Genomic DNA, 26,142 nt, shown 5'->3' on the forward strand with positions numbered 1-26,142 from the left:
CTATTGTGTCGGAGGCGGAGACTTATGCTTACGCTGCAAACTAAGTAAATAAAAGTCAGATTATTTAAGGAATATTTATTTATCCTACGCAATAAAATGTTTGAAACATCCTATAATATAGATATAATTTTAAGGAATACACTATTAATACATCAAGAATAGGAAGAAATTGGGACTAAAATCTATACATCACATTAAAACAGAAAAGGTTGTCTACAACCTTTATTCAAAATGACTCAAAAACAATGTTCATGACATCTACAAATGTAATAACGAAGAATATTAATAATACATCTATAGTACAAGTTATTAGCAATAAGAGATGTTATGATCTATACACTGGCGCGCTCAATAAGATCGGGTGTGAATGCAAGAGAAGCGCGACGTCGCAGCGCGCGCGGGGCTCGCTCAACCAGCAGTGCACCACTCTCGCACTGCTTATTGCCCAGGCAGTTGCACGAGCACACCTACATAAATTAAATATTTATTAAAAGTCTCTGGATACATTATTTAAAAAGTACGGCTTCGTTAGACCTAGGCTAAGACCCCACCGGTGCTTAATCTAGTCGGTATCTACACCGAAGTATGAGTGAAGCCTTAATTTTTAATTATTTTATTAAATATCTTATCACCACAGTCATTATTGTCAGCTCATATCCCACCGAGGGGCACGGAGACAACCTAAGTTAACTAGGCTGATATTGTTCATTATGATGCTTCCATTATCATAAATGACTGAGTGTTACTGGACTAATTTATTTTTGTATACAGCGTGTCCCAAAATTCAACGATAAAACTGTAATGGTGTATAGCCAGATCGCTAACTACACGGGAGGGAATTTTGGGACACGCTGTACATTCATATTCTTTATATCATTATTTACTAGCATACCAGTATTAACGATAAATGTTCATACTTCTGCAAACAATTTCCAGTAACATTGACTATGTTGCACACATTAATGCTTTACGTTCTACGCAAACATGGTTTAAACATTATAAAATAAATCAACTCACGGAAGCCTGGTCTTCATGAGAGCGCTGCCGAATTGCGATGGCATGGCCGTCGATAGGCAACATGGTGCGGGAACCATCTTTGTCCTCGTCACGAATATTCTCCTCAGCTTGCCTGACAAATTGATTACAAAATGTTTAATTACTATTATATACAGTTAAAGTGCACTTATTATTTTTGCAATATAGTGTATAATAATTAATTTTTTATATCATTTTCATAAAAGAATATTTCAAACTTACATAGTCATAAAACGTAGCACAAGTAAATTAATACTCGCAGCAACCACTGCTAGTCCAAACAATATGAACACAAGACTGAGAGCCACATAGCCAGGCTTGCTGGTCAGAGCTTGATCATTCTGAAAAAAAAAACGATAAAATTTAACATTAAATTTGACAGATTGCAAAAAAAAGATTTAAGTTATATAGCAAAAAGATTAATCCATTTCGACTTCAGCCAGTTAAAAATCACAACTTGTTACCTTCACGCATTCCTGAGAAAAATGGTCTTGACAGACAGACGGACAACAAATTGAGCCTATAAGGGTTCTGTTTTTTTCCTTTCAAGGTACAGAACCCATTAACATATCAATTGTTAGAATTAAAATAGTTGTTTATAAAAAACTTACTTGCAGAGCAACATAGTCCCCAAATCCAATAGTAGTAAGTGTTACAAAGCAGTAGTAGAAACTATCAAAGTAACTCCAACCTTCGTAACGTGAGAAAACCGCAGCTCCTAAAAATATTGCATGTTAGTCACCGTTGGTTTCTGAGACCAAAATCTGTGTAAAACATATCATCCCTGTCTTTCATCTTTGACAAAACAAAGGTAACAATATGTTTTAAACAGGATTTGGTATCAGAAACCCACGGTCAGTGCATTAACTTTACAATGCCTATATAAGCATCAATCAACAGTTGTGTAGTTAATAGTCTTTTTCACAATCTTTTACTTAGACTTGTGAAATGAAAATTAAAAAAAAATCAGTGGTAGTTAAGAAGATACTTACATTGTAACAATGATCAGGTTGTGCGAACAAAATTCAAACGAAATGAAAAGCTGTAAATAAATAAAAATTATAACAAACATAAATAAAAAGGAAACAAAACTGTGGAAAAATTGTGTTTGCAGCTTCAATAGTGATAGAAGTGTAAAAGACAATTTCATTCTATACCTCAATTTATGTCAGTTCAATATTATCTTTCTTCTCTTTTATGTAAACAAATGTAAATAATTTTTAATCCAATTGCCTTATCGCTACCTAAGAATTTTTATTTCAATATAATAAAAAAATTAAAGAATTTAGATTTAACATTTATCAGTCTGCAAAAACATTGTTTTGTTATACAATTTAGCGGCAACTAAAACTTGGAAGTTGGTTTAGTACCATTTTTTTAAGTTTGGAATAATTTATTGTAGAACTGACAATGTATTTGAAAAAATTGCTTTACCCGTAGTTATAATAATAGAAGACAGCATTCCAGTAGCAAACATGAGGTTCATTTCTGTGGCCTCTGTAGTCAAACAACGTAGATAGCACTTGGCTCGTCTTATCACCACTGAGGCAAACTTGTTGAGTCTCTCACCTATACTTTGGAACATCACCAATCCTAATGGGATACCCACCTACAAAATTAACATTTTTTAATGAAACAAGTTAACAAAAAAGCATATGACTACTTATTAAGCAGCATATGCTGCTATTAGGCCATTACCAAAGTTAATAAAAATAACATAGTTTGTAAATGCGTTACATATCTTATTTAGAACAGAGGAGAGCATCTACAAAAAGGGGTATTTCCTTTACCTAAGATCCCTGTCTGATCCCTTTTACTTTCTTGTCTACATAAAGACAGGAAGTGAAAAGCTAGGGAAATTAAACCAATACTAACCATAGCATATGCCATACAGAATGCCTTTCCACCAACAGTAACTGGTGTTGAGTGCCCATAGCCAATCATTGCAAGTACAACGGTAGCAAAATAAAAAGCCCCTGCAAATTTCCACTGTGGTCCCGCTTTGTGAGGTTTATTCTCAATAATTACAATTTCAATCATGTGGTAATCTTCAGGAGTTATGTTGTACTTCCGCACTAGACTATTCTTCATATCTGAAATACGGACAGAAAAAAGTTCCAGTGTCTTTTCAATATATTTTCAATATTTTTTTTATTTTATTGGTTCAATATATGAAACATACCGGATAAGACTTCCCATCTTTTCCGTTCGGTATCAGATTCTAGGGCATCGAAGACCGCAGCACCAATCAACAAGTACGTAAAAGTACACACAACAAGGGAGAGTGTACGAACGTTTTGCCGCTTCATTTTCACAGTTCTGAAAATATTGAACGACAAATTTTTAAAACCCTGTGAAAAAGCTGCGAGAAAAATTAAACGACAACGAAACAGGCTTTATTGATTTTTGTTTTCCTTGATTGATTGACAGCAGCCGGCCGTATTCCATTCAAAGACTATAATAAAACAATAACAATAGCTTTTCGCTCGTAAATTTTTCACTCTATTTTTTTATAGAGAATAAGAGAGATAAAAATACTTTTGTATAAATTGTTTTTGGAGTGAAAACCTACAGATTTATTGCGTGAGATGCACAACAGAAAAGTATATTTTTTAACTCTATCTCTATCGGCTACTGTTTGTTAAATTGAGTTATTTGTCAAGGTGACACTGACAGTGACAGTTGTCTTTATCGTCATCGTGTCCGATTTCGGTCTAGATCTACTTGTTACATTTAATTTATACGTTAAATACTCGACATTCTTTAGCAGATTGTGAATTAAAAGGAGAAGATCTTCTTGCATATTTTTAAGTAAAAATACACCATGAAAATATCTTGCAGTAAAACTAACCCTCCTTTAGGTTAATCATTTGATTATTATAAGTGATGAAAAAATGCGGTAAAAATTAAATAATTACACTGTTTAAACGTTTTAATTTACAATTTTCAGGAGGCTTAATGGCTGCAGAGCTATATAGGTCATCAGTGAAAGATTTAGAAATAGTGTGGGGGAGTGAATCCCACATTCTTCTTCCGAATTCATCTAAACCGGTGCCATATGGAACAAGCAATGATTTGATAAGAATATTAGAGAATGCGTTTAATAAGTCTGCTGGTCCTCTTCAAAAGGTCACAATGAACCATTGGCTTTCATTTAGTCTTGTAATAAATGAGGACATTTCACAATCAGTTCAATATCTTGACAAGATCCTTGGGCCTCTAACCTATCTTGTGGGGGAGTCATTATCAGTTTCTGACCTAGCAGTATTCAGCGTATTGAACTGTAAGTAATTTTGTGTTTTTTGTCATAAAATAATGAAAACTCTCCTACATAAAAGTTCAATGTAGCTTATCTTATATCATAAACTGATATTTTGGTGGTAAATATTTGGTTACAATATTTATCTTTTTTTTTTTTGATAGATCTGTTAATCATTATCACAAAAGAGGTATCATGAATTGAATACAAACATAAATGCTTTACTGGGTTCCTAAAACGAAAGATAATATGTTTTTTGTTTATTTTTTGTTCAATAAAGAATTTTTAATTTTAATTTATTTCTAAGTGACAAGTGACATATGTTTTCTTTTCCAATGCTCAAATAAGTTCTTATAGTGAAAATTATAATTGAACACAATTGAACTGTTAATTTTTTAATAATAATTGTTCTTATAGTTTCCAGCAAATTTAAAGATGTCTCTGGTAAAATTTCTCCAACTAATATTCTCCGATGGATGAAACTTATACAGGCTCAAGAACCAGTTGCAAAGGTGCTTAAGCAAATACCAGATGATGTTTTAGGGAACCTTTCAAAGTCTCCGAGGTAGGGAATCATCTACATAGTAAATATGAGTATCTTACTTCTTATTCTTATTTATAATATTATAAATGTGAATGTTTGGATAGATGGATGTTTATTTGAAGGTATTTCTGGAACGGCTTCATGAATCTTGCTGAAATTTGAAATAGTCAGGAAGGACACATAGGCTAATAATACTAATAGCATACCAAAACTCATAATTAAATTAGAGTGAAAAGTTTTCGGAGTCAATTTAAAAAAATATTTCTCCAATTGTTTAATTTAGAAATGTAACCATGTTGATTTTTTAATAATTGTGTATAACCTAAGCCAGATAATGTTTGATTAAGAATGAATTGTGATTGAAGTTTCAAATTATATTAATATGACTTTCAGGAGATCTCCAGCTGCTAATAAGGAGGTTGGAGGGAGAGCAGCTGAGGGAAAGTTTATTGAACTGCCACATGCTGAGATGGGCAAAGTTGTTGTGAGATTCCCACCAGAAGCTTCTGGGTGAGATTTTTTTTTGTACTTTTTTATTTTATGTTCACAAAGAGTTTATCAACATGTTAGAAAAATGAGCAATAGCCTATATACTACTTGTTGAAGATATATAGTCAAAACTTGCAACTTTTTTTTGTTTTAGATACTTGCATATTGGCCATGCTAAAGCCGCATTATTAAATCAATACTATCAGCAAGCGTTTGAAGGCAAACTTGTTATGAGATTTGATGACACAAATCCTGCTAAAGAAAATGCTGATTTTGAAAAGGTATGGTCAAAAATAAGTCCATATAAATGGATGTAGCATGTTTTTTACATTTTGCACTACTGTTTTTTTATAAAAAAAAAGTAGGTGTTTATGACATTGAATGTGTTAATCTATCACAAATATTGTTTTTCTTTTATTATTTTAAATTCATATTATAGGCCACATTTTGTTCTTAAAAGCTTTAATAAATACTCAGCCTTATTACTGCCTTACTTTTTCAGGTTATCTTAGAGGATGTGGAAATGTTAGAGATAAAACCGGACATGTTCACTCACACGTCACAATACTTTGACATGATGTTGGATTTCTGTGAGAAGTTAATAAAAGAGAACAAAGCTTTCGTTGATGATACCCCCGCTGAGCAGATGAAGAATGAGAGAGATCAAAAAGTTGAAAGTAAAAATAGAAACAATTGTAAGTGTATAGAATAATTTTATTTAGCATCATATGGACAAATTATTTGCCTATTTACTTAATTTCAACTAAAAAAAATCTTAAAAGATTCCTTCGGTTATATTGAGAATAGATAAATAACCAAAATGCTTGTCACTTATAAACTACGGATAATATAAAAATTTTAAATAATTACTGAATTTCTTATTACTTACTTTGGATTTTATAAATTGGTCAAAGTAACTGAATAAAATATAGTCGTCGCTTATTATTTTAAAAACTATAGATTTGTAAGGCCCCTCGTACACCAGGTAACCTAAATCTTCAAAACACGGCGATTTTAATCGTTAAGCGACTTAGGTAACACAATATCATAGAAGTTAGTACATAGCGCGCGTCGTCGACATTTTTATCTGTCATCGCCAAAGCCGCTTGCAATCTTTTTCTCAAGATGTTCGGTAAAAAGTAGCTGCAATTTTTAAGATGGTGGAGCATATCTATACCGTTGACTTAAAATTGCTATTCCTGTACTAACACATTATACAATATTAGTTTCGAGGATTTACGCCTTGTGTACAAAGGGCCTTAATCCCTTAGCCTTAATTGTGTATCCCACAGCTGTTGAGAAGAATCTTGAGTTGTGGGAAGAGATGAAGAAGGGCAGTTCTGTAGGAGTCCAGTGTTGCGTGCGCGCGAAAATAGACATGCAATCGGCTAACGGTTGTATGCGAGATCCTACTATATACCGGTGCAAACCGGAAACACATCCACGTACCGGCAATCAATATAAGTATGTTTCGAATGTTATAAATATATTTAAAAAAAACTTTGTTCATTTATTCCGTTTTTGGAATGCTGTTTACTTTTACGTTCAACTTATGATATTTGAGTTTACACACTTTAAATTATCTGCATTGTACTAGGTGTTAGAAAATAAGAATAAAAAAAAATGTAATATACAAAGTGGGTTTAATATTCATATTATCAGCAAAATAATCTGTGCTTTTTAATTATACATGCAATTTCCGGACACCCTGTATATTATTTCTTTCCCTTTCAGAGTGTACCCAACTTATGACTTCGCGTGCCCCATAGTAGATTCAGTGGAGGGCGTGACCCACGTGCTGCGGACCATGGAGTACCATGACCGTGACCCTCAGTTTTACTGGTTCATTGACGCACTCGGTCTGAGGAAACCATACATATGGGAGTATAGTAGGTATGTATAATTGTTTATCCATGATTTTGACAGATGTATCACCGATAAATTTATCAAAAAAACTTTCACCATCATCAGTCACCATACGTCCATACGTCCACCGAGGAGCTCGGAGCCTACCCTAAGTTAAGGGTAATTAGGCCATAGTCAACCATGCTGACCAAGTGAGGGTCGGGTGACTTCACACATATCTTTGAATTTCTTCTCAGGTATGTGCAGGTTGAATCACGGTGTTTTCCTTCACCGTAAGAACGTCGAATAAATCTATATATGTAAATCGGAAATCCAAAAACACATTGGTACATGGCGGGATTCGAACCCAGGACCTGCAGATTGCAAGTCAAATGCTTGACCCCTGAGCCACCGAAGAAAAAGCTTTAGTTTGATTTTAATTGTATTGACTGCATTTTAATTATTTTTCAGATTGAGTATGACCAATACAGTTTTGTCCAAGAGAAAATTGACATGGTTTGTTGAACAAGGATTAGTTGATGGATGGTAAGATAAATAACATAGTTTTTTTTATCTTAGTGTTATTTAAAAAGAGAGAAAATGGATTTTGTACATCATTTTTTTTTTAATATTAAGAACTAGCTGTCGGCCGCGATTCCATCCGCGTGGATATATAAAAAAACTTAATATATAGATAAGTTAAATAAAAAGCAGCTCTTCAAGGCATAAATTCGAAAAAAAATGAATAAATTGTATCCTATGTTCGTCTCCTGGCTCTAAGTTACCTCCTCACCAATTTTCAGCAATATCGGTAAAGCCGTTCTCGAGTTATAAATAGTGTAACTAACACGACTTTCTTTTATATATATATATAGATAAATGATATGTATATTTGTTAGGGATGACCCACGTATGCCGACGGTGCGCGGTGTACTGCGGCGTGGTATGACAGTGGAGGGGCTGCGACAGTTCATCCGCGCGCAGGGCTCCAGCCGCTCTGTTGTATTCATGGAATGGGACAAGATTTGGGCCATCAATAAAAAGGTACCAACTACTGTCTCATTTACCCTAAATTTTTCTATTATTTCGATATTTCTTTAACTGTTTTCGACTATTTTCTTAAATCTTATTAGTCTTCTAAATGAAAAAACATCATGACTGTATGATGAATGTGGTCTTTGGTTTTGTTATAATAATTATGCAAAAATGTTCCAGGTCATCGACCCAATAGCACCTCGGTATACCGCTCTGGAAGCTAATCCTGTACCAGTGAATCTGAAAGGTGTGTCAGGACGGTCTCCATTAACTGTGCCGCTACATCCCAAGAACCCTGACGTGGGCACGAAGACCGTGTGGGTGACATCTCGTCTACTCATAGACCAAGCAGACGCCGCTGTGCTGAAGCAAGGAGAAAATGCTACCTTTATTAACTATGGAAATGTTAAGATTGATAAGATTCACAAGTAAGTGTGTCTGTAAAAGACTTACTGTTTGTTTCTGAGACCGAAATCTGTGTTTAAAACATGTCATCCCTGTCATTGTCTTTGACAAAACAGAGACGACAATATACAGGGATTTTCTCGAAAACCCACGATTAATTCACTGTAAAATATATAGATATTTAATTTTTTTTTTATAATTTTTTCTTTTAGGGGTGAAGACGGAAAAGTAACGAGTATTGATGCTACACCTAATTTGGAGAATAAAGACTTTAAGAAAACCTTAAAGTTGACTTGGATAGCTGATGATGAGCAGTCTTCAACTGTGGAGACTTACTGTGTGTTCTTTGACCATATCATATCGAAACCGGTGCTCGGGAAAGATGAAGACTTCAAGCAGTATATTGGACATCAAACCAGGGTATGTAACCAAATACATTAAAACCTGCTTAAAACATAGATTTAAACGAAATATTGTTTGTAGCAACTCTAGCTGAATGCCTAATAAACAATACAATGTTGGTTACAAAGACAATCAAGTATAAGGAAACAGTGTATTGATGTCTTTATAAAGGACTAGTTATGGCCCGCGTCTCCGTCCGCGCAGAATTTAAGAAAAAGATAATTAATAGCCTATGTGTTCCATACTATGTTCTATATCTGTGCCAAATTTCATCACAATCTGTTAGGCCGTTCCGGAGATACCATCTAACATCCATCAATCCATCATTGGAGAGTGATCTGTCATTTGATTCATATTCTTCCTTTTATAGGGATAGTTATCTAGTTTATTGATTATATTTCCTTTTTAGTGGGAAATGTTGATGTTGGGTGAACCGGAGCTGAGAAATGTGCGTGTTGGTGACATCATACAATTGCAACGTCGTGGCTTCTTCAGAGTAGACGTGGCTTCAGGACCGGTGTCATTCCACACTGGTCGCCCGGTGCCATTGGTCCTCTTCCATGTACCTGATGGTCATACCAAGGAGATGCCCGGACAGGTAAGTCTATTCATTCTAGTGACATTTGTATTCACATGTCTTGGTATTTTAAATAAAAATGTAAGGGAAAACAGTATTTTTAAAAGGAAGTTGATTTCCTGAAGAAGGTAATGTTCAATGTTTCCTTAAGGAAATATCGAAAAAGTTAATCGACATCACAGGGGACCGAAGAGCTGGCAGCTACCTCGGACAAAGAATTAGTATAGCTATTCAAGAGGGGAACGCTGCCAGTATCTTCAGGGCTTTGCCTAAAGGGACTCCTTTTAATAATATATTTTAGTAAATTATTCGTTTTTAATATTTTATTTAATATCATAGATTTAAGACTCTTCATTAGGTAATGTTTAATTATTTGTAGTCTCCAACTCCCAAGGGAACAGCATCCGTTCAGTCTTTTTATAGTTAAAATAAAACAAAATATAATAGAAAACTTTTATAATCAAAAACTTAACATAAAGAACTAACTTTGTTTCTTACAACACAATATATTTTATGGCTCTTAAAGTTTGAATTATTACGATAATCGTCTTTCTTGCAAAAACTTTAATCTTTCATATTAAAATTGCAAGAAAAACAATACTTTAATGTCTACGCTTACAAATGATTTAAAAATCAAAATCATACGAAACATCAAAACATGACTTCCTAAGTATGTAATGCTGAAATGTGAACATATTAAAATTAACTACGGGTGAGTTGCATCAACTAACTATAACTATAACCAGCGCCTTGACATCGGTTAAATCTGCGGTTGCGCAAAAATACTTTGCACCATTTTAACAATCGTCAAATTGACGTCATATTTAACTGTAACTATTACTCAAGTGAAGAAGGGCCTGTCCCCTCCGTTTTAATCAAATCAAAAATAGCCATACTCAAATGTAAAGACCGAAATATAAACAAAAATCATAAGCAAATTATTGATGCCTTCTCAGAGACAACAGGAACATGAAACTTAGGAACTAAAAAACTATAATATATTAAACTATTTACCGTGCATTTCTGAGACCAAATCACCCTTTAACAACTGTTTTTTCAAAGATATTGACAGTATCATTTAAACCGAGATTTTGGTCTCGTAAACCCACGATTAGACGTTTAACTCAATAAAGAAATATTTCATGGATTTCAATTTGTTTTTCTGAAGAAAAAATTATCAGCATAAACATATTCGATTGTTAATCGTTTTCTTGGATCTATTGTCAACATTTTTCCTAATAACCTAATCAATGATTGTAATTTAATATCTATATTTCTCTTTTCACGTCCAACAATATCTTCACGTGCATATTGTGCAGCGATTATTGCCGAGTAAATGTTATTATTTTTCACGAAATTATTTATCCTAACGTCAGGATCCTGTAAAAAATCAAAAATTTACAAAATTGCTAGTTTTTTAGTTTTGCAACTTGACATTTTTTTTCATATATCATCTGTACCACAGATAATATTTAAAGAAATTTGGGAATTAAAAACAAGTCCATACAAGCTTTACAATAATTAATTTACCTTGACATTTTAGTTGTTTTAAGTTGATATGTATATAAAATTAATTTTACCTGATTCAGACCCTTCTTGATAAATGTTGTTCCACAGAAATGTGCATTTTTAAATCTAGATTCCTTAATAATTTTCTCAGGTATATCACCTAAAACACTCATTTGTTGGAACAAAACTTCATTATCTGTTGTTCCCGTGAATAGCATAGTATTTGTTGCCATTTCATAAATCACCAACGCTGTAGACCAAATGTCGACTGGAAAGCCATAAGAATAACCTAATATTTTCTCGGGTGATGCATAATTTATAGTTCCAATATTAGTTTTCAGATTATCTGAATAAATATATATAATTGCTTCATCAAAGCCGCATAATGTAAGCTTCTGGGCTTTATTGTCTAGAAGTATATGACTTGGTTTTATATCTGAAACAATATTTTTAATACTATGAATGTAACATTAAAACGTCAGTTTCCATTGCCGAAACTGCCATACAAATATATATATTGTTATCTCTATTTTTACAAAGAAAATGAGAGGGACAACATAATTATTTTAAATGAATATTTTGTCACTTATAATAATAATAATCACAATTTAATACAATATCAAGCTTAAAACGCTTTGATAGATGCAAAGAAATTGTTAAAAAAATGCCCAGTTTACATTATTCCAATCCAGCAATGTTAATTAGTGTTTCAATAGCTGGACTGGAATAATGTAAACTGAACACAAAGTTACCATGGTGAACTATATTTTTGCTTCTTAATACAGTAACGGCTTCAACTAATTGTTTAGCTAAAAATTGTATTTCTTCTATGCGAAACTTTTTGTCAGTCAAAACTTGTTCAAGGTTAATCGGATAGTAATTGGTCATATGACAAATGTGCTTATCTATTTTAAAACTGTGCAACAAATGTATGCAGTGTAAATTTTCTTCGGGAATATCTTTTTTTAATTCCAATAGAATGTTGTCTTTCTTCTTTCCTTTTAAATTTGTAGCTGGATTACTGTAAAATTTAAGTTGCTTTAATGTCGAATTTTAATAAAAAAAATATTCAAAGGCATTCAAAGGTTACACTTACTCTAGTATTTTCACAGCATAATAATGTCCAGATGTATCAATACATTTAAATATTTTTGAAAACTTTCCATAATATGTCACAGCGAGTACAGAATATTTTTCTTTCAAAGTATCGTACATCTTCATTTCTAAGTTACGAGCTAAGTCTATATCAGATTTTGTTACAAACTTATTTAATATACCTAAACTATTGTTATGTTTCTTATTTATATTATGCCCTGTATCTAGAGATTTAACTTCTTTCGAACAAACCTCCTTTTTAATTTCTTGTAAATCTTTTTTGGAGTCTGTACTAATTATTTTACTTTCAGTTTTTTTAGCAATAATACTACAATCTATTTCACGATTATCATTTTTTCCTCTATTATTGTTTGTTGTTATATTTGCTTGTGATTTTTCCTTTTCAATATTTGCTTTTTTGGTTTCTTCAGTCTTATTATCAACCCTAAAAAAAGAACCGAGTTGAAATATTTTTTTTCTCTCTAATAACAGTTTATAGTTCAATTTAAAAATGAAATCTTACCTTGTCGTTTGCTTTGTACTCTCTTTGTTATTTGTATTCGATGTTTTTCGTTTCTTCGAATTTTCGGTTATCTCTTCTTCAATATTAATATTAGTTTTAATAATAGGATTATTTTGTTCCTTACTATTGAATAAACTTTCTACCACTTCGTCTACGTCAAAATCGTCGAGAAAACTTAAATCTCCATCAACATTTGTATTAGTTGATGTTTGATTCTTTTTGCTGTTCAAATTATTGTATGTAATATTAATAGTTATTTTAATTTTTTTGGGCTGTTCATTTTTATGTTTTGCTACCTTTGTGGCGTATTTTCGATTTACTTGTACTCTATTTTTTTTAGTTGCTTCTTTAAATTGTTTAGGTCTAGTTTCCTCTTTGGTTACTTTAATTTTGTGTTGAAATGTATTTTTACCTTTATTTCTATCTGTATTCTCTACATTTTTAGTAGTTATTTTGTTATCTTCACTATATGTCAATTTTGGTAGTTGCTCATTTGAACAATTCATTTTTTTGTTAAATGTAGTCATATTACTATCAAAGTTATTGTTTAGTTCAGTTTTAATTGTAGATGGTAGAAGGCAGTTATTGAAATTATTGTTTTTGGAATTTTGTTTTTCACAGTTTACATTTATTTTTTTGGAACCATTACTATTTATTTTTCCTCCTGAAGTAACCACAGATAATACATTTTCTGTCTGGCTATTATCTGTTTCGTAGTTATCTTCAAGTTTAATTTGAGCAGTAATGTTTTCTTCCGTCAAAATTGTATTGGATTTATTAGGAATTTTACATAATGCAGTATTTTTAATGCAGATTTCACTTTTAATTGGTTTGTTTAAATTATCTTCATTTTCTTTTTTGATACGACTGGGATCCATCTGTTGATAGTAATTAATTAAATTAGGATGGTTAAATATTCATAATACCGAGACTTATCTAAACTTAATTTGCATTAAGAAATTGTCTTAATTATGATTTACTTAAACTTTAGAGCAATTGTTAACAACAAAATAAAGATGAATCCTACTAGTTTACTTTTTTACATACTAATGATTTTACTTTAATAGTTTTTCAAACTAATTAGTGATTAGAAATTTGTAATAATTACAGAAATGCATTAATATCTAAAAAGTTTTTTTTAGTCGAATATTTTCTCTACTCCAACACAATTAGACATTATGGGGTACCTGTCTAAAAGTTTTTTGCATTTGATTATCTTGTAAATTTCGTAAATTTGTGTCCGGTTTTTTACTCTGCATTTTAATTTTCTTCGCAATTGGTGAATAGAGTAAAGACTTGTTAGGATCAATAACAATATTAGAACTTTGATATGTTGAAAAATATCTCTTTGAGGTCATTGCCTACGTGAACAAGAAAACTTAATTTTACTTAAGTGAAAACAATTTTAACATGAGTTATCCGTGTCCATTAGGTAATTTTAAACGATATAACAAAAAATTTATAACCAGTCAAAGATCGTGTAAAAACTTACCACTCTTTTCTTCTTGATAGTTCAAATATTTGTTTACTTTTGAATAAATATCATGAAAATTAAATCCAAACCGCAAGATTCAAATCTCAATGTGTTTATTAAATTGACAGATGACACCTGACAGTTGTGTTGACGCGCGTAAACAAAGTTAAAAATATCAGAGCAAGAAGTTCGTGCTGTTATCTCTATGATGATAACTTTAAAAAAATATTTTTAAATTCGATATTATTTACATTGTATATTTATTGTTAAATATTTCTACGTAGTATCTTATTAATACATAGCAATTGAAAAGTTTTATAGGGATGTTTTTTAATTAGAAGTTTGTTGTGAAGTGTTTGTTGTTTGTGAAGTTTACATAATTAAGGATAAACATACGTCAATGCTTTTAATTATTTGAGTATCCCACGGTGTTAATGATGTCTTTATATTCCTGTTTAATTTTCGCATCATGTGAACATCAATTTTCGCCCATACATGGCTCCATTTTCATTTTCTGCAAGAAAATGTAAGTAACGTAAAAGTAGACGTACGTTTTTTCACTACTACAAAAATACACAATACTTTTTACAAAAAAAATCTAATGAATGAGTTTACATAGGTCTTTTTTAACGTTCACAAAAAAATGCCGTTCAAATATTTCAACGTACGTTGCGTTTTCTTCTAATAGTAAATAAAGTATTCTTAACACCGTATATTACAGTTAACACATACCCCGATTGTGCAATCCGTGTACTAAAAATAATTCGCACTGTTGTTATACTTTTTAATAGAGGGTAGTTAAAAATATATACTAACTTCTTACTTCATATATTCGTAGATCTTTAGGAACTTCTGTGGGGTAGGTTACAAACTGGGGTGACTATTTAAACGTAGTTAAACTACTTCCTTATAGATTTTGTGGCAGTAAAGGTAAACTCTTGTTACGGATTTCGACCACTGATGATTGTATGATCATTTTTATGGCTTTACTGTGGACATCGTTTGCCGGACAAATTGTGAAAAAAACATATTATTGAGTACACTATATCCAAAAATTGGCTATAAAAATAGTTTTATTATGGTTTAAATCCTAGCAGATTAACCATACGTAACTTTTTATAATGAATACTATGTTATCAATGGTCTTTTAGTTTACATTGACGGTTCCGCTAAAGATTTTGATAAGCTCAGTGCTACAAATGAGTCATTGTATATCGAATTGGAGATACATGTGTTGAACTGAACTGTATAAAAAAGTGAAAGGCTCGATAGTACGACTTCCACGTAGTAACGAATGATCAAGGCATGAGTAGTAAGAAAGCAGCTGTGAATAAGTAACGTGTTTTTTGTGTACGTATGTTTTTTAAAATATTAGTTTGGTGACTTATTTTTTTTTTAATTCACTTATTGGACATTTTATCTGGCGTGTATTAGATTTTTTTATATAAATTATTTTTTCTTTTTGTCATATATCAATGTAAAGTATTATAAATAAAACGTCTACACTTTACGTTAATCCAGTGTTTGCCCCGACTAGTTTCAAGTCCTCTGCGGTTTCTTTTTCAGCCTGTCGTAATTGGCTGTTTAGTCGTTAGTAATTTTTGAAATGGCTCACGAATGTTTAAACAATTTAATAATATTAAGATGTGGTTGTGTATTGTGATAAGATTGTGGTGGATTATTTATAACGAAATAACTTAATGGACCACATCCATATAATGAACATTTCCTCGTTTTTTTTTATCCAATTACAAAAGGGAGGTGTTTGTCATTAACCCTTTACTTAAATGAACGATATCAAAATTGCAAAATACATTTTCATAAACCATTTTTAAGGTTCCGTACCTCGAAAGGAAAAAAACGGAACCTTTATAGCAGTCTTTTCCAAAGTGAGCGATAAGGCCCCCTTGTGGGCGCTGCAGGTCTCAAGTTGCGGGTTATAGTAAAAGTTTCGTTTAGAATTCTTCGTTAATATACATAGGTCACAATAATTAATTAATTTATAATAATTTGAAGTTATAGTGGTTTTTAAAAATGTGAAAATATGGGGCGATAAAAAAATATTTATTCTCAAAGTGGGCAGTAGACAAAATATGTTTGGGAACCACTGCCTTATAAGATCACTTTGTTGTCCGTCCGTCTGTCTGTCAAGACCCTTTTTCTCAAAAACGCGTAAAGGTATCAAGCTGGCATTTATATCAAATACTCAGGTCTGCGGTCCCTTGGTGCTGTGAAAAAATAAAACTTCTAAACCAACGCAATCAAAAGACTACGTAACGCAAACAAATTTGCGATATAAACGGTCGTACCGTTTATATCGCAAATTTACGCAAATTATTTTCAGAAATTTTAATTAGATATTCTTACAGCCGAAGTCAATCCAAGCGACTCCTGTCAAGCAAGCCGCGACGAAAGCGGACGCGGCTGGCGACGCCTCCAAGTTGAACGAAGAGATTACTAAACAAGGAGAATTAGTGCGATCCCTTAAAGCTGCCAAGTCAGACAAGGCGCAGGTTGACCAAGCGGTTAAAATCCTACTGGACTTGAAAGCCAAGTACAAGACAGCAACTGGACAGGTAAATTTGCAATGCTTCGTACCATATTAAATATGTATTAGAAAGACAAAGACAAAGACTCGGTCAATCAACTTCATTGCCTAACCGTTGGCTTCCGACACCGAAATCTCTGTATAAAACATATCGTTATCCCGGTCATTATCTTGGATAAAACAGATAACGATATGTTTTAAACGGGGATTTTATTGTCAGAAACCCACGGTAAATTAGATAAACTAATGCACGTCAAAATTCATACATGAAGGATAATTTTAATTGTTAATTGACTTTTTTAATTTATATTTTTAAGAGAAAGTAAAATAATGGTAGCTTGTATAGAAAAAGTAATTTACCAGAGATATTCTGGGATTTGCGAGTTATAGTGTAAAAGTTGTCTATGGTTTCGTTTGGTATTCATTGTGCCATATTAATTATTTTTCATTAGGATTGGAAGCCCGGCACCACTCCAGTACAAGCAGCACCAGCATCCGGCGACGCATCATCTCTAAGCGAGCAGATCACGCAACAAGGCGATCTCGTGCGCTCCCTTAAAACTGCCAAAGCCGACAAACAGAAAGTCGACGAGGCTGTCAAAGTTTTACTGCAACTTAAAGCGCAGTATAAAGCTGCTACTGGACAAGTAAGAATATTTATCCTTACTTTTAATATTATAAATGCATAAAGTATGTCTGTCTGCCTGTCTATATGACGTTTTCACGCCAAAACAACTAAACGGATTTAAATGAAATGAGATACACAGACAGTCTAGAGCCTGAGAAAAGACATAGGCTACTTTTTAATAGGGAAAAGGGTTTGTAAGTTGTTAAAAGGAGGGATAAAATGTTGTAACAGAAAACAAGAAAATATGAGAAAAAGTTCTAGCAGTGCTGATAGTAAAATAGTGGTATTATATAATATTTTATTTTTAATTCTAAACTAAATATATTATCCACTTATTTCGATAGGAATTTATAAAAGATCAAGTCCAATTTTGTTCATTCTCAGGAGTGGAAGCCAGGCGCAGCAGCACCGGTTACCACGTCACCAGCCAGTGATACCACAGCTTTGAACCAAGAGATCACACAACAAGGCGATGTCGTCAGATCACTGAAAGCCAGCAAAGCTGACAAGAGTAAAGTAGACGAAGCGGTCAAGCATCTGTTGGAACTCAAGTCAAAGTACAAAGCGGCTACCGGAGAAGTGAGTATTCCAATTTTCAAGCAATAGGTTATATAACTTAAGTAATCCTAGTAGCTGTTAAGTATAAATAACTTAATAAGTAGCCTATGTTCTACATGTATGCCATATTTCAGCGACATCCGTGCAGTTGTTCTGGAGATACTTTCTAACATACATACATTCAAACATTCGCATTTATAATATTAGTAAGATATACTAACATACACACTTGTGTAAGTTATGTTAACTTAAATATTGAACATTTATCTGAATGAATAATAATCGTGGTAATAAATATTCAACGAAACAATAACTCGCACCTGAACAAATAATACTTTGTGTCTGTACAAATTTCATTAAAGCAACAATGTCAAGGTATCTTAAAAATATTATAATACACAAATGTAATATTAGTCAATCAAATAAAATTATATTAAACTGATATATAAACACGGCTAAACACTCACGTATATTCGTCCGGTGGCGGCACCGACTAGTTTCGAGCCCATCGGGGGCCCTTCATCAGGAGTGGGACTGGTATTATTTCGCGGACGCGGCTCCCAGCGGTTTAGCCGTTTTTATATAAGTTTATTATAATGTCTCACGAAAGTTTGAATAATTTAAAATGATATTGAAAAAAATATAGTGAATCTAGTCAAACCTAAATTAGCGAGAACTATATAAGCAAAAAAACTCTCTTTGAACGAGAGTTATAGTCCGGTCTCGACGGACGACATTTATAAGCGAGAAACTCGTGCTAGTGAGAAAAATATTGCGATCCCTGGATATCTCGCTTATCCAGTTACACTGTACTTACGATTTCAATGTAAAGTTTCTATTTTTATTACCAATTGATTTCAATTTATGTATTACTATCAGGATTGGAAACCAGCAGCTCAGAACAAACAGATCCCTGCGCCTGCGCCTGCGCAGAATAACTCACAGGCGGATTCTGTATCCGCTGCCATTACAGCGCAGGGTGACAAGATACGAACACTCAAAGCGGCTAAGGCCGAGAAGACAGTCATTGACGTAGAGGTAAAATACTTTTTATATTACAAGATGACAAACGGGCAAACGGTCATTTGATTTCGCCGAAATAGCGAAACGACCGCCGAGGAGACGAGGATGTCCCCTTCTTTGTCAAATCCATTTCTTATTTTTTGTATTTGATTCTTAGCGCGAAGGCTACTAATTTTTTTTTAAATATTAGAAATTGTATATAATACGCTTTGCTATCTTTTTTAAGTCTCATGGCTACTTTACAGTGAATTCTTTACTATTATTTTTAACCATTTTTCTTATAGGTTAAGAATTTGTTGAACCTAAAAGCGCAGTACAAGGCAATTACTGGCAAAGATTGGACACCGAGCGCGGCCGCTCCGCAACAAGATACCAAGAAAACTGATAATAAAAAGGTATAAACACGTATCTTATTATTTTGTCATAAAAAAGAAAATCTTAATGTACGTAATATTTACTAAAGTAACAAAATTAAATAAAAAAAAATTAAGTGTCAAAAAAAACATATTATAAGTCTACAATAAAGTGACCACAACTCTGAGTGCAGTAAATTAATGAAACCACAAATGGCAATGAAATCTGCAATTGCTTGATATTTATTTTATATTTCTTAGCAAACAACCACTTCGGCCAACGGAGACATGGATAAGGCAGCTATTTTGTCAGCGGACATCGCACGTCAGGGTGACCGCGTTAGAGAATTAAAAACTAACAAAGCTGATAAGGTAAATTATATACGTTTGGGTTTAAACAAACTTATTAACAATTCGTTTGTATGTAATAACTACAATACTTAGATAGTTAAAAAACTTCTAGCTTTTAGCCTATGTGTTCTTCCAGACTATGTTCTATATGTATACCAAATTTCATAGATTCAGTCGTTCTGGAGATACCTTAAAACATCAATCCATACATTTAAAAATTCATAATATTACTATATTTTAATATATTTAACTTACATTGTGTTTTCAGGCTACAATCGATGCAGAAGTAAAGAAGCTTCTAGAACTAAAAGCGCAGTACCAGACAGAGACCGGGTCCGCTTACGTAGCACCAACCCAGCCGAGAGAGACCAAGCCCAAAGAGAAGAAGCCAAAAGAAGAGAAGAAAGATAAACCTAAAGAAGAGAAAAAGGATAAACCTAAAGAAGTAAAGAAAGAACCTAAAACGAAGGAACCGGTAAGTTAAATTTATTTACCGCAGGTTCTTCTACTTTTTTGGAATGTTTTGTTGCAAAATATTACCTTTGCAAATATAATAATAATAAAAATATAGAAAAGGAAATAAAATGTTCATTTAGGTTGCTGCTTCTTTGCCACATTATAATAAAAAAAAAAAAAAAAAACGACTGTCGATACACATTTTGACACTTTTTTATATCAATAGAATATTTCTAGTAGCAATATTAATATTAGTGTTAGTGTCAATATTCTGAAAACGACGAAAAGGTAGTTAAAGTGTAGTTATTTCCAGTCGCCAAAACCTACAAAGGAAGAGTCATCTAGCGGAGTTAAGAAGATAACTCGATTGGGGCTAGAAGCGAGCAAGGAGACAGATTTACCCGAATGGTATTCACAAGTTATTACGAAATGTAAGTAATACGTTTTTATATAGAGTTCTGATATACCATTGATAACATTCAAAACAATAAACAATATATATATATATATATATAGTTTTTTTAATTTGCTATGTCCCTGTAATTTAAATGAACTTACATGTATTATTTTCCATTTTGCTTGCCCTTTAACGCTTATAGCCTGATATTAATTAGTCTATACTTTCTTCTCCAGAAATAATTTTTCGAACATAATATATAATTCATGAGGTTTTAGCCATCAAACGCTTTGGCTTTATTGTATTCAATTAAAAGGCAAAGACGTTTCGGCTTGCTTTAAATGAGACTATACAGTCTCATTTAGAAAAAAATATATACATATTTTTTTTATATTTTTATTCATTAAAATTAAAAGCAACCATATGATATATGTATACCTTTATGGCTTTTTGTGTCATGTTTGTTATGCAACTGACAGTTGCAAAAGGGTTAATATAAATATGTATTACAGCGGAGATGATAGATTACTACGACATATCAGGATGTTACATCCTCAGACCCTGGTCCTACAGCATATGGGAACACATCAGGAACTACTTGAGTAAGGAGCTCAAGAAACTCGGCATCAAGGACGGATACTTCCCGATATTCGTATCTAAGGTGGGGGCGCAAACATATAGTTTTTTTATTTAACTAAGCTAAATATAAAATGGCATTATCCTTATTCCAATATTACGTCGTATTTCGGACCGTTTACAATGGGTTTCAGAGACTAAAATCTCTGTTAACACCTGTTTTTATCTTTGCTTTGTCAAAGATAATGATAGAGGTGACAATATGTGTTAAACAGATATTTTTGATCTCATAAACCAACGGTTAATAGTTTCAGCTATCTAGAATCCTAGATCTATCTACCCTGCTGCAAGCTTAGATAAGTACGTATTGAAAATAATCTTTAAAATGTCATGGCATAAAAAATGTAGTAGCATTGAAAGTGTTAACTTTTTTTTTTAATCTGTGTTCAGTCAGCGCTGGAGCGTGAGAAGGCGCACATAGCTGACTTCGCGCCCGAGGTGGCGTGGGTGACGCACTCGGGCGGGTCCGAGCTGGCTGAGCACATCGCGGTGCGGCCCACCTCCGAGACCGCCATGTACCCGGCCTACGCGCGCTGGATACAGAGCCACCGCGACCTGCCCTACAGGCTCAACCAGTGGAATAACGTCGTCGTGAGTAATGTTTTATGACACAGACGTTTCGAAAGTTAATTCTGAAGTGTATTCGGAAGTAAGTTCTGAAGTGTATTCGGAAGTTAGTTCTGAAGTGTGTTCGGAAGTTAGTTTATGGCTATCGTCTACAACCTTCTGCCCGATCACGTCTCAGCTACCAGACTTACGTCATTTCAAAATAGATTAAAATCATGGCTTATCTAGAAAGTTCTATATAGTTATGAAGAATCTTTTGATTAATTTTTTTTATAATTATTTTTTTAATGATAATCACAATAACTAATTATTATATTATTACAAGATCTATTGTTAAAATTTTTACTTTTATTAACTATAATTTATACATTTATTGCAACTTCTTAATTAGATGGGTTGTTAAAGATTATCGTGGGTGGAGAAAAGCGTGTGCTATATGCTAAAGGATATGCGTATCGTGTAATATAAATTTTACTCGTTATTATCTAGAGATGGGAATTCAAACAGCCGCAACCATTCCTTCGTACCCGCGAGTTTCTCTGGCAAGAAGGACACACCGCCTTCCGCACTATAGAAGAGGCGGATGAAGAAGTGTTACAAATATTAGGTTAGTTACATATATTTTCTTATATATATATAAATCTATTGCTGTTCGTTAGTCTCGCTAAAACTCGAAAAGAGCTGAACCGATTTATCTTATCTTGGTCTTGAAATGTTTGTCTTGGTCTAAGTAAGGTTTACAATTACGTGGGACTAATTAATATTTTTTTAATTCCACGTGGACGGAGTCGTTGGCGACAGCTAGTGTACAATAAAATCAATGTCTGTGCTATATTTTATAACATTTACTATAATATTTTTTTTGTTGCAGAGCTATACGCTTACATCTACGAGGAGTTGCTGGCTATCCCCGTGATAAAAGGCAGGAAGACAGAGAAAGAGAAGTTTGCGGGCGCTGACTACACCACAACTGTAGAGGCATACGTACCCGCCAGCGGACGTGGTATACAGGTAAACTTTACTAGACATACAATCTGTCGCCTGCGAGTCCGTCTGCATGGGATTAAAAATAACTAAGTAGTCTATGTGTTCTTCCAGACTATGTTCTACATCTATGTCAAATTTCAGCTAGATCTATGCAGTGGTTCTGGAGAACATCTAACAAACATCCATCCAACTATTTAAATATTTGCAATTATAAAAGTCAATTTCTTGAAATAAATTTTAACTTTGACATAATATTGTTTTAATGCAAAACTTATAATAAAAAATAGTTCTATATTTATTTTGTTTTTGTGCAGCAATGATTTTGGTGATTATAGTGTTGTTAAGAATATAAGTGTTCTAAATATTCAGAGATATGTACCATTTGCTTGAAACTGTAATTTGTTGGCCAGGGTGCGACTAGCCACCATCTCGGTCAGAACTTCTCCAAGATGTTCGAGATCGTGTACGACGATCCCGACACGCAGGAGAAGAAATACGTCTACCAAAACTCGTGGGGCATCACCACTAGAACTATTGGTAATATTAACAATTAATTTACATAAGTAAACAAAAAAAATTGTTCCCTATTATGATTCTTTAGGGTTAAAATATTTCTAACTTTTAAATTTATCCAGAACAGAACTAATTAAAAAATAAAGTATTAATTATAAATATTTAATCACAGGGTAATTTTTATTTAAAAAAAACTTTTCGATCAAAAAAAATTGTCAAAATCAAAGCACCAGGGGCGGAGTTACGTAACACATAAATAAAAAGAATATGCAGGCGAATTAATAACCTCCTTTTTGAAGTCGGATAATAAATTACATTTTTACTCTACTAATTCCAGTTCATTGGGTAATCTAATAGAAAAATTCTTCATCAGGTGTAATGATATTAGTGCATGGAGATGACAGGGGCTTAGTCCTACCTCCCCGGGTCGCTGATGTTCAAGCTATAGTTGTGCCTTGCGGTATCACCGCCTCCAGCACTCCTGAAGAACGTAAAGCATTGATGGATTCCTGCAAGCAACTGGTTGATGACCTCGTCAAAGGTGGGATCAGAGCTGAAGGGGATTATAGAGACAACTATTCACCTGGTTGGAAGTTCAATCATTGGGAGTTGAAGGTAAAAGGATACATCCACAATGTACAATTCATATGTGATTCTTATGCAAGAATTTCTAAAATGATCTTTTTGTTGGCATTCACATGATCATCATCAGTTCACTATATGTCCCCACTGAGGGGCTCGGAGCCTACCCTAACTTAAGGTTGATTAGACCATAGTCAAACACGCTGGCCAAGTGCGGGTTGGTTGACTTCACACATATCTTGGAATTTCTTCTCAGATATGTGCAGGTTGCATCACGATGTTTTCCTTCACCGTAAGAACGTCGGATAAATGTACATATGTAAATCGGAAATCGAAAAACACATTGGTAGTTGGTGGGATTGGAACCCAGGACCTGCAGATTGCAAGTCAAGTGCTTGACCCCTGAGCCACCGATGCTCTAGCTCTAGCATTCACATCATTAAATTGATATTTTTTTATGAATTCTATACCATTGATATTTTTATAATAATTTTAAAACTTTACTAGGGTGTACCAATCCGTGTTGAGCTGGGTCCCAAAGATATGTCTCGCGGTGAAGTGGTAGCCGTGAGAAGGGTCAATGGTGACAAGCGCACCATAAAACGTGAAGCAGTGGCCACCGAATTGTCTGCACTACTTGAGCAAACTCATACAGAGATGTTTGAAAAGTAAGTATCGTATGGAGTAGGAACAGAGTGGATGTAGATTAATTATTATAACTAGCTGTCACCCACGACGATTCGCGCGGAATAAAAAAAAACTTAATTGATAGCCTATGTACTCTTCCAGACTATGTTCTACATAATTGCCAAATTTCTGCGAGATCCATGCAGCTTTTCTGGAGATATCTTCTAACAAACATCCATCCATCCATCCAAACATATGTTTGTTTATTAGTAAGATTTATGTCTTTTAAAATTGTCAGAGTACACTTGACTTGACTACCAAATAGTAGTGTGTTGCCTCTTGCTTTCTGTGCCTTAATTTTTATTTTCTCACTAGATGATGATGACTTGATACTTTATATAATAGATTTAATGAAATAAAAATGAATTAATGAATTAGTTAATATTTTTTTCCTAGGGCAACAAAAGAAAGGGACGCACGGTTGTCTCTTGTGAATAAATGGGAAGATTTTGTGGCAGCTTTGGAACAGAAGCACATTTTGCTGGCACCGTTCTGTGGAGACATACCGTGTGAGGATCGGATCAAGGGAGACAGCGCAAAGACAGATGATGACCCCACAGCAGAAGTGAAGGGTCCAGCAATGGGAGCCAAATCACTCTGTATACCATTCAAGCAACCCAGAGACCTTACAAAAGAAGACCGTTGCATTCATCCTGCGTGCAACAACAAGCCCAAGTTTATAACATTGTTCGGACGAAGCTATTAAACTAAATATTTTAATAGGCTTTTGTATGAATTTTTAAATAAATTATTAATCAATTATTATTTTTATATTTTATTGACAAATATATGTTTTTTTTCAACACCAACTTTAGGGAGGTTAATATGAAATTTGTTATATTTTTTCATATTTCTTCAATTGATCTTCTAAAAACTGTATTCTTGATTTTTTTGTATTTAAAATTGATACAAATTTTCCATATAAACAATCTTCCATTGCTATTTTCATTTCTGCAAACTTTGACAATTCTTCTTTCAATCCATCAATTTCCAGTGCCATTTCTTTTAACCTTAGATCACATCTCTCTATATCTTTTTTCTGTAAAGTATTTTCATTTATAAGACAGTCGATTAATGCATTTTTACTTTCAGTAACAGCATCCTTATTTAAAATAACATATCCATGAACTAATTTAGCAGATGCACCTTTAAAATTTATTTTCCATTTAAATGTAGCAGTGTTTTCGGATACTTTAAAATCATAAACATATTTGTCATTGGGACATGATAAACAAATTTTAATGTGTCTGTAATAGTCCTCTTCATTTTCTAAAACAACATTTCTACATTTTTCGGCCAATTCATTAGAAAAAGAACCAGACCAAGTATTAGTATCATCATATATTTTTATTTGAAATACATTGGTTTCAGTATTTAACCAATTAATTTTCGCATAAATGAATACTTCATCAAAGGTAAATTTTGACACAGTCGTATCCTCTTTGGCCATATTCTTTATAGACGATGGAAACTACAAATTAAGTTTAATGTGCTGCATATATTTCAATTATTCTACTTTTTCCTCAATTACTGTTATACAATAAACTTGGACAACAATTAAATAATGGTTTTCGAAAACTCTACATTCACCATAGAACAACTGTGCACGTAAATAATTATAATAAATAATACAATAAAAGTAATAAAATTTAAAAGTTATGAAA

The 26,142-nt window shown here is 33.1% G+C and overlaps 3 protein-coding genes across 7 annotated transcripts; 1 reads left to right on the forward strand and 2 right to left on the reverse strand.

Annotated features, from left to right (window-relative positions):
- Positions 1-332: 332 nt before the first annotated feature.
- On the reverse strand, positions 333-3,491 carry LOC106119998 (TWIK-related acid-sensitive K[+] channel 7). The gene is made up of 7 exons (XM_013315147.1): positions 3,218-3,491; positions 2,911-3,128; positions 2,470-2,644; positions 1,647-1,753; positions 1,258-1,376; positions 1,018-1,129; positions 333-467 (listed from the first exon to the last, which is right to left on the reverse strand). Exons 1-7 carry the CDS (start codon positions 3,342-3,344, stop codon positions 333-335), a joined length of 993 nt encoding a protein of 330 aa, XP_013170601.1. The 5' UTR covers positions 3,345-3,491.
- Positions 3,492-3,711: 220 nt separating this feature from the next.
- GluProRS (Glutamyl-prolyl-tRNA synthetase) lies at positions 3,712-25,243 on the forward strand. The gene is made up of 29 exons (XM_013315295.1): positions 3,712-3,896; positions 3,986-4,318; positions 4,712-4,859; positions 5,232-5,348; positions 5,482-5,608; positions 5,830-6,022; positions 6,620-6,791; positions 7,062-7,220; positions 7,644-7,718; positions 8,072-8,216; positions 8,388-8,635; positions 8,825-9,032; positions 9,424-9,612; positions 16,562-16,768; positions 17,193-17,387; positions 17,753-17,947; positions 18,806-18,964; positions 19,234-19,344; positions 19,564-19,674; positions 19,922-20,128; positions 20,423-20,540; positions 21,019-21,167; positions 21,533-21,733; positions 22,199-22,316; positions 22,581-22,720; positions 23,107-23,233; positions 23,583-23,824; positions 24,299-24,459; positions 24,875-25,243. Exons 1-29 carry the CDS (start codon positions 3,860-3,862, stop codon positions 25,182-25,184), a joined length of 4,902 nt encoding a protein of 1,633 aa, XP_013170749.1. The 5' UTR covers positions 3,712-3,859; the 3' UTR covers positions 25,185-25,243.
- LOC106120098 (serine/threonine-protein kinase prp4) lies at positions 10,736-15,223 on the reverse strand. Of its 5 annotated transcripts, none has more exons than XM_013315296.1 (8): positions 14,861-15,223; positions 14,589-14,706; positions 13,906-14,079; positions 12,719-13,596; positions 12,197-12,640; positions 11,853-12,121; positions 11,172-11,536; positions 10,736-10,971 (listed from the first exon to the last, which is right to left on the reverse strand). In XM_013315296.1, exons 2-8 carry the CDS (start codon positions 14,661-14,663, stop codon positions 10,741-10,743), a joined length of 2,436 nt encoding a protein of 811 aa, XP_013170750.1. In that variant the 5' UTR covers positions 14,664-14,706; positions 14,861-15,223; the 3' UTR covers positions 10,736-10,740. The 5 variants fall into 5 exon arrangements, with proteins under 5 accessions (XP_013170750.1, XP_013170751.1, XP_013170752.1 ...); XM_013315297.1 differs by having other exon boundaries at positions 14,589-14,755; XM_013315298.1 differs by lacking the exons at positions 14,589-14,706; positions 14,861-15,223 and adding an exon at positions 14,211-14,342.
- Positions 25,244-26,142: the final 899 nt, after the last annotated feature.

The sequence above is a fragment of the Papilio xuthus genome, unplaced genomic scaffold (genome assembly GCF_000836235.2).
Source record: "Papilio xuthus unplaced genomic scaffold, Pxut_1.1 DF826961.1, whole genome shotgun sequence".
Lineage (NCBI taxonomy): Eukaryota > Metazoa > Arthropoda > Insecta > Lepidoptera > Papilionidae > Papilio > Papilio xuthus.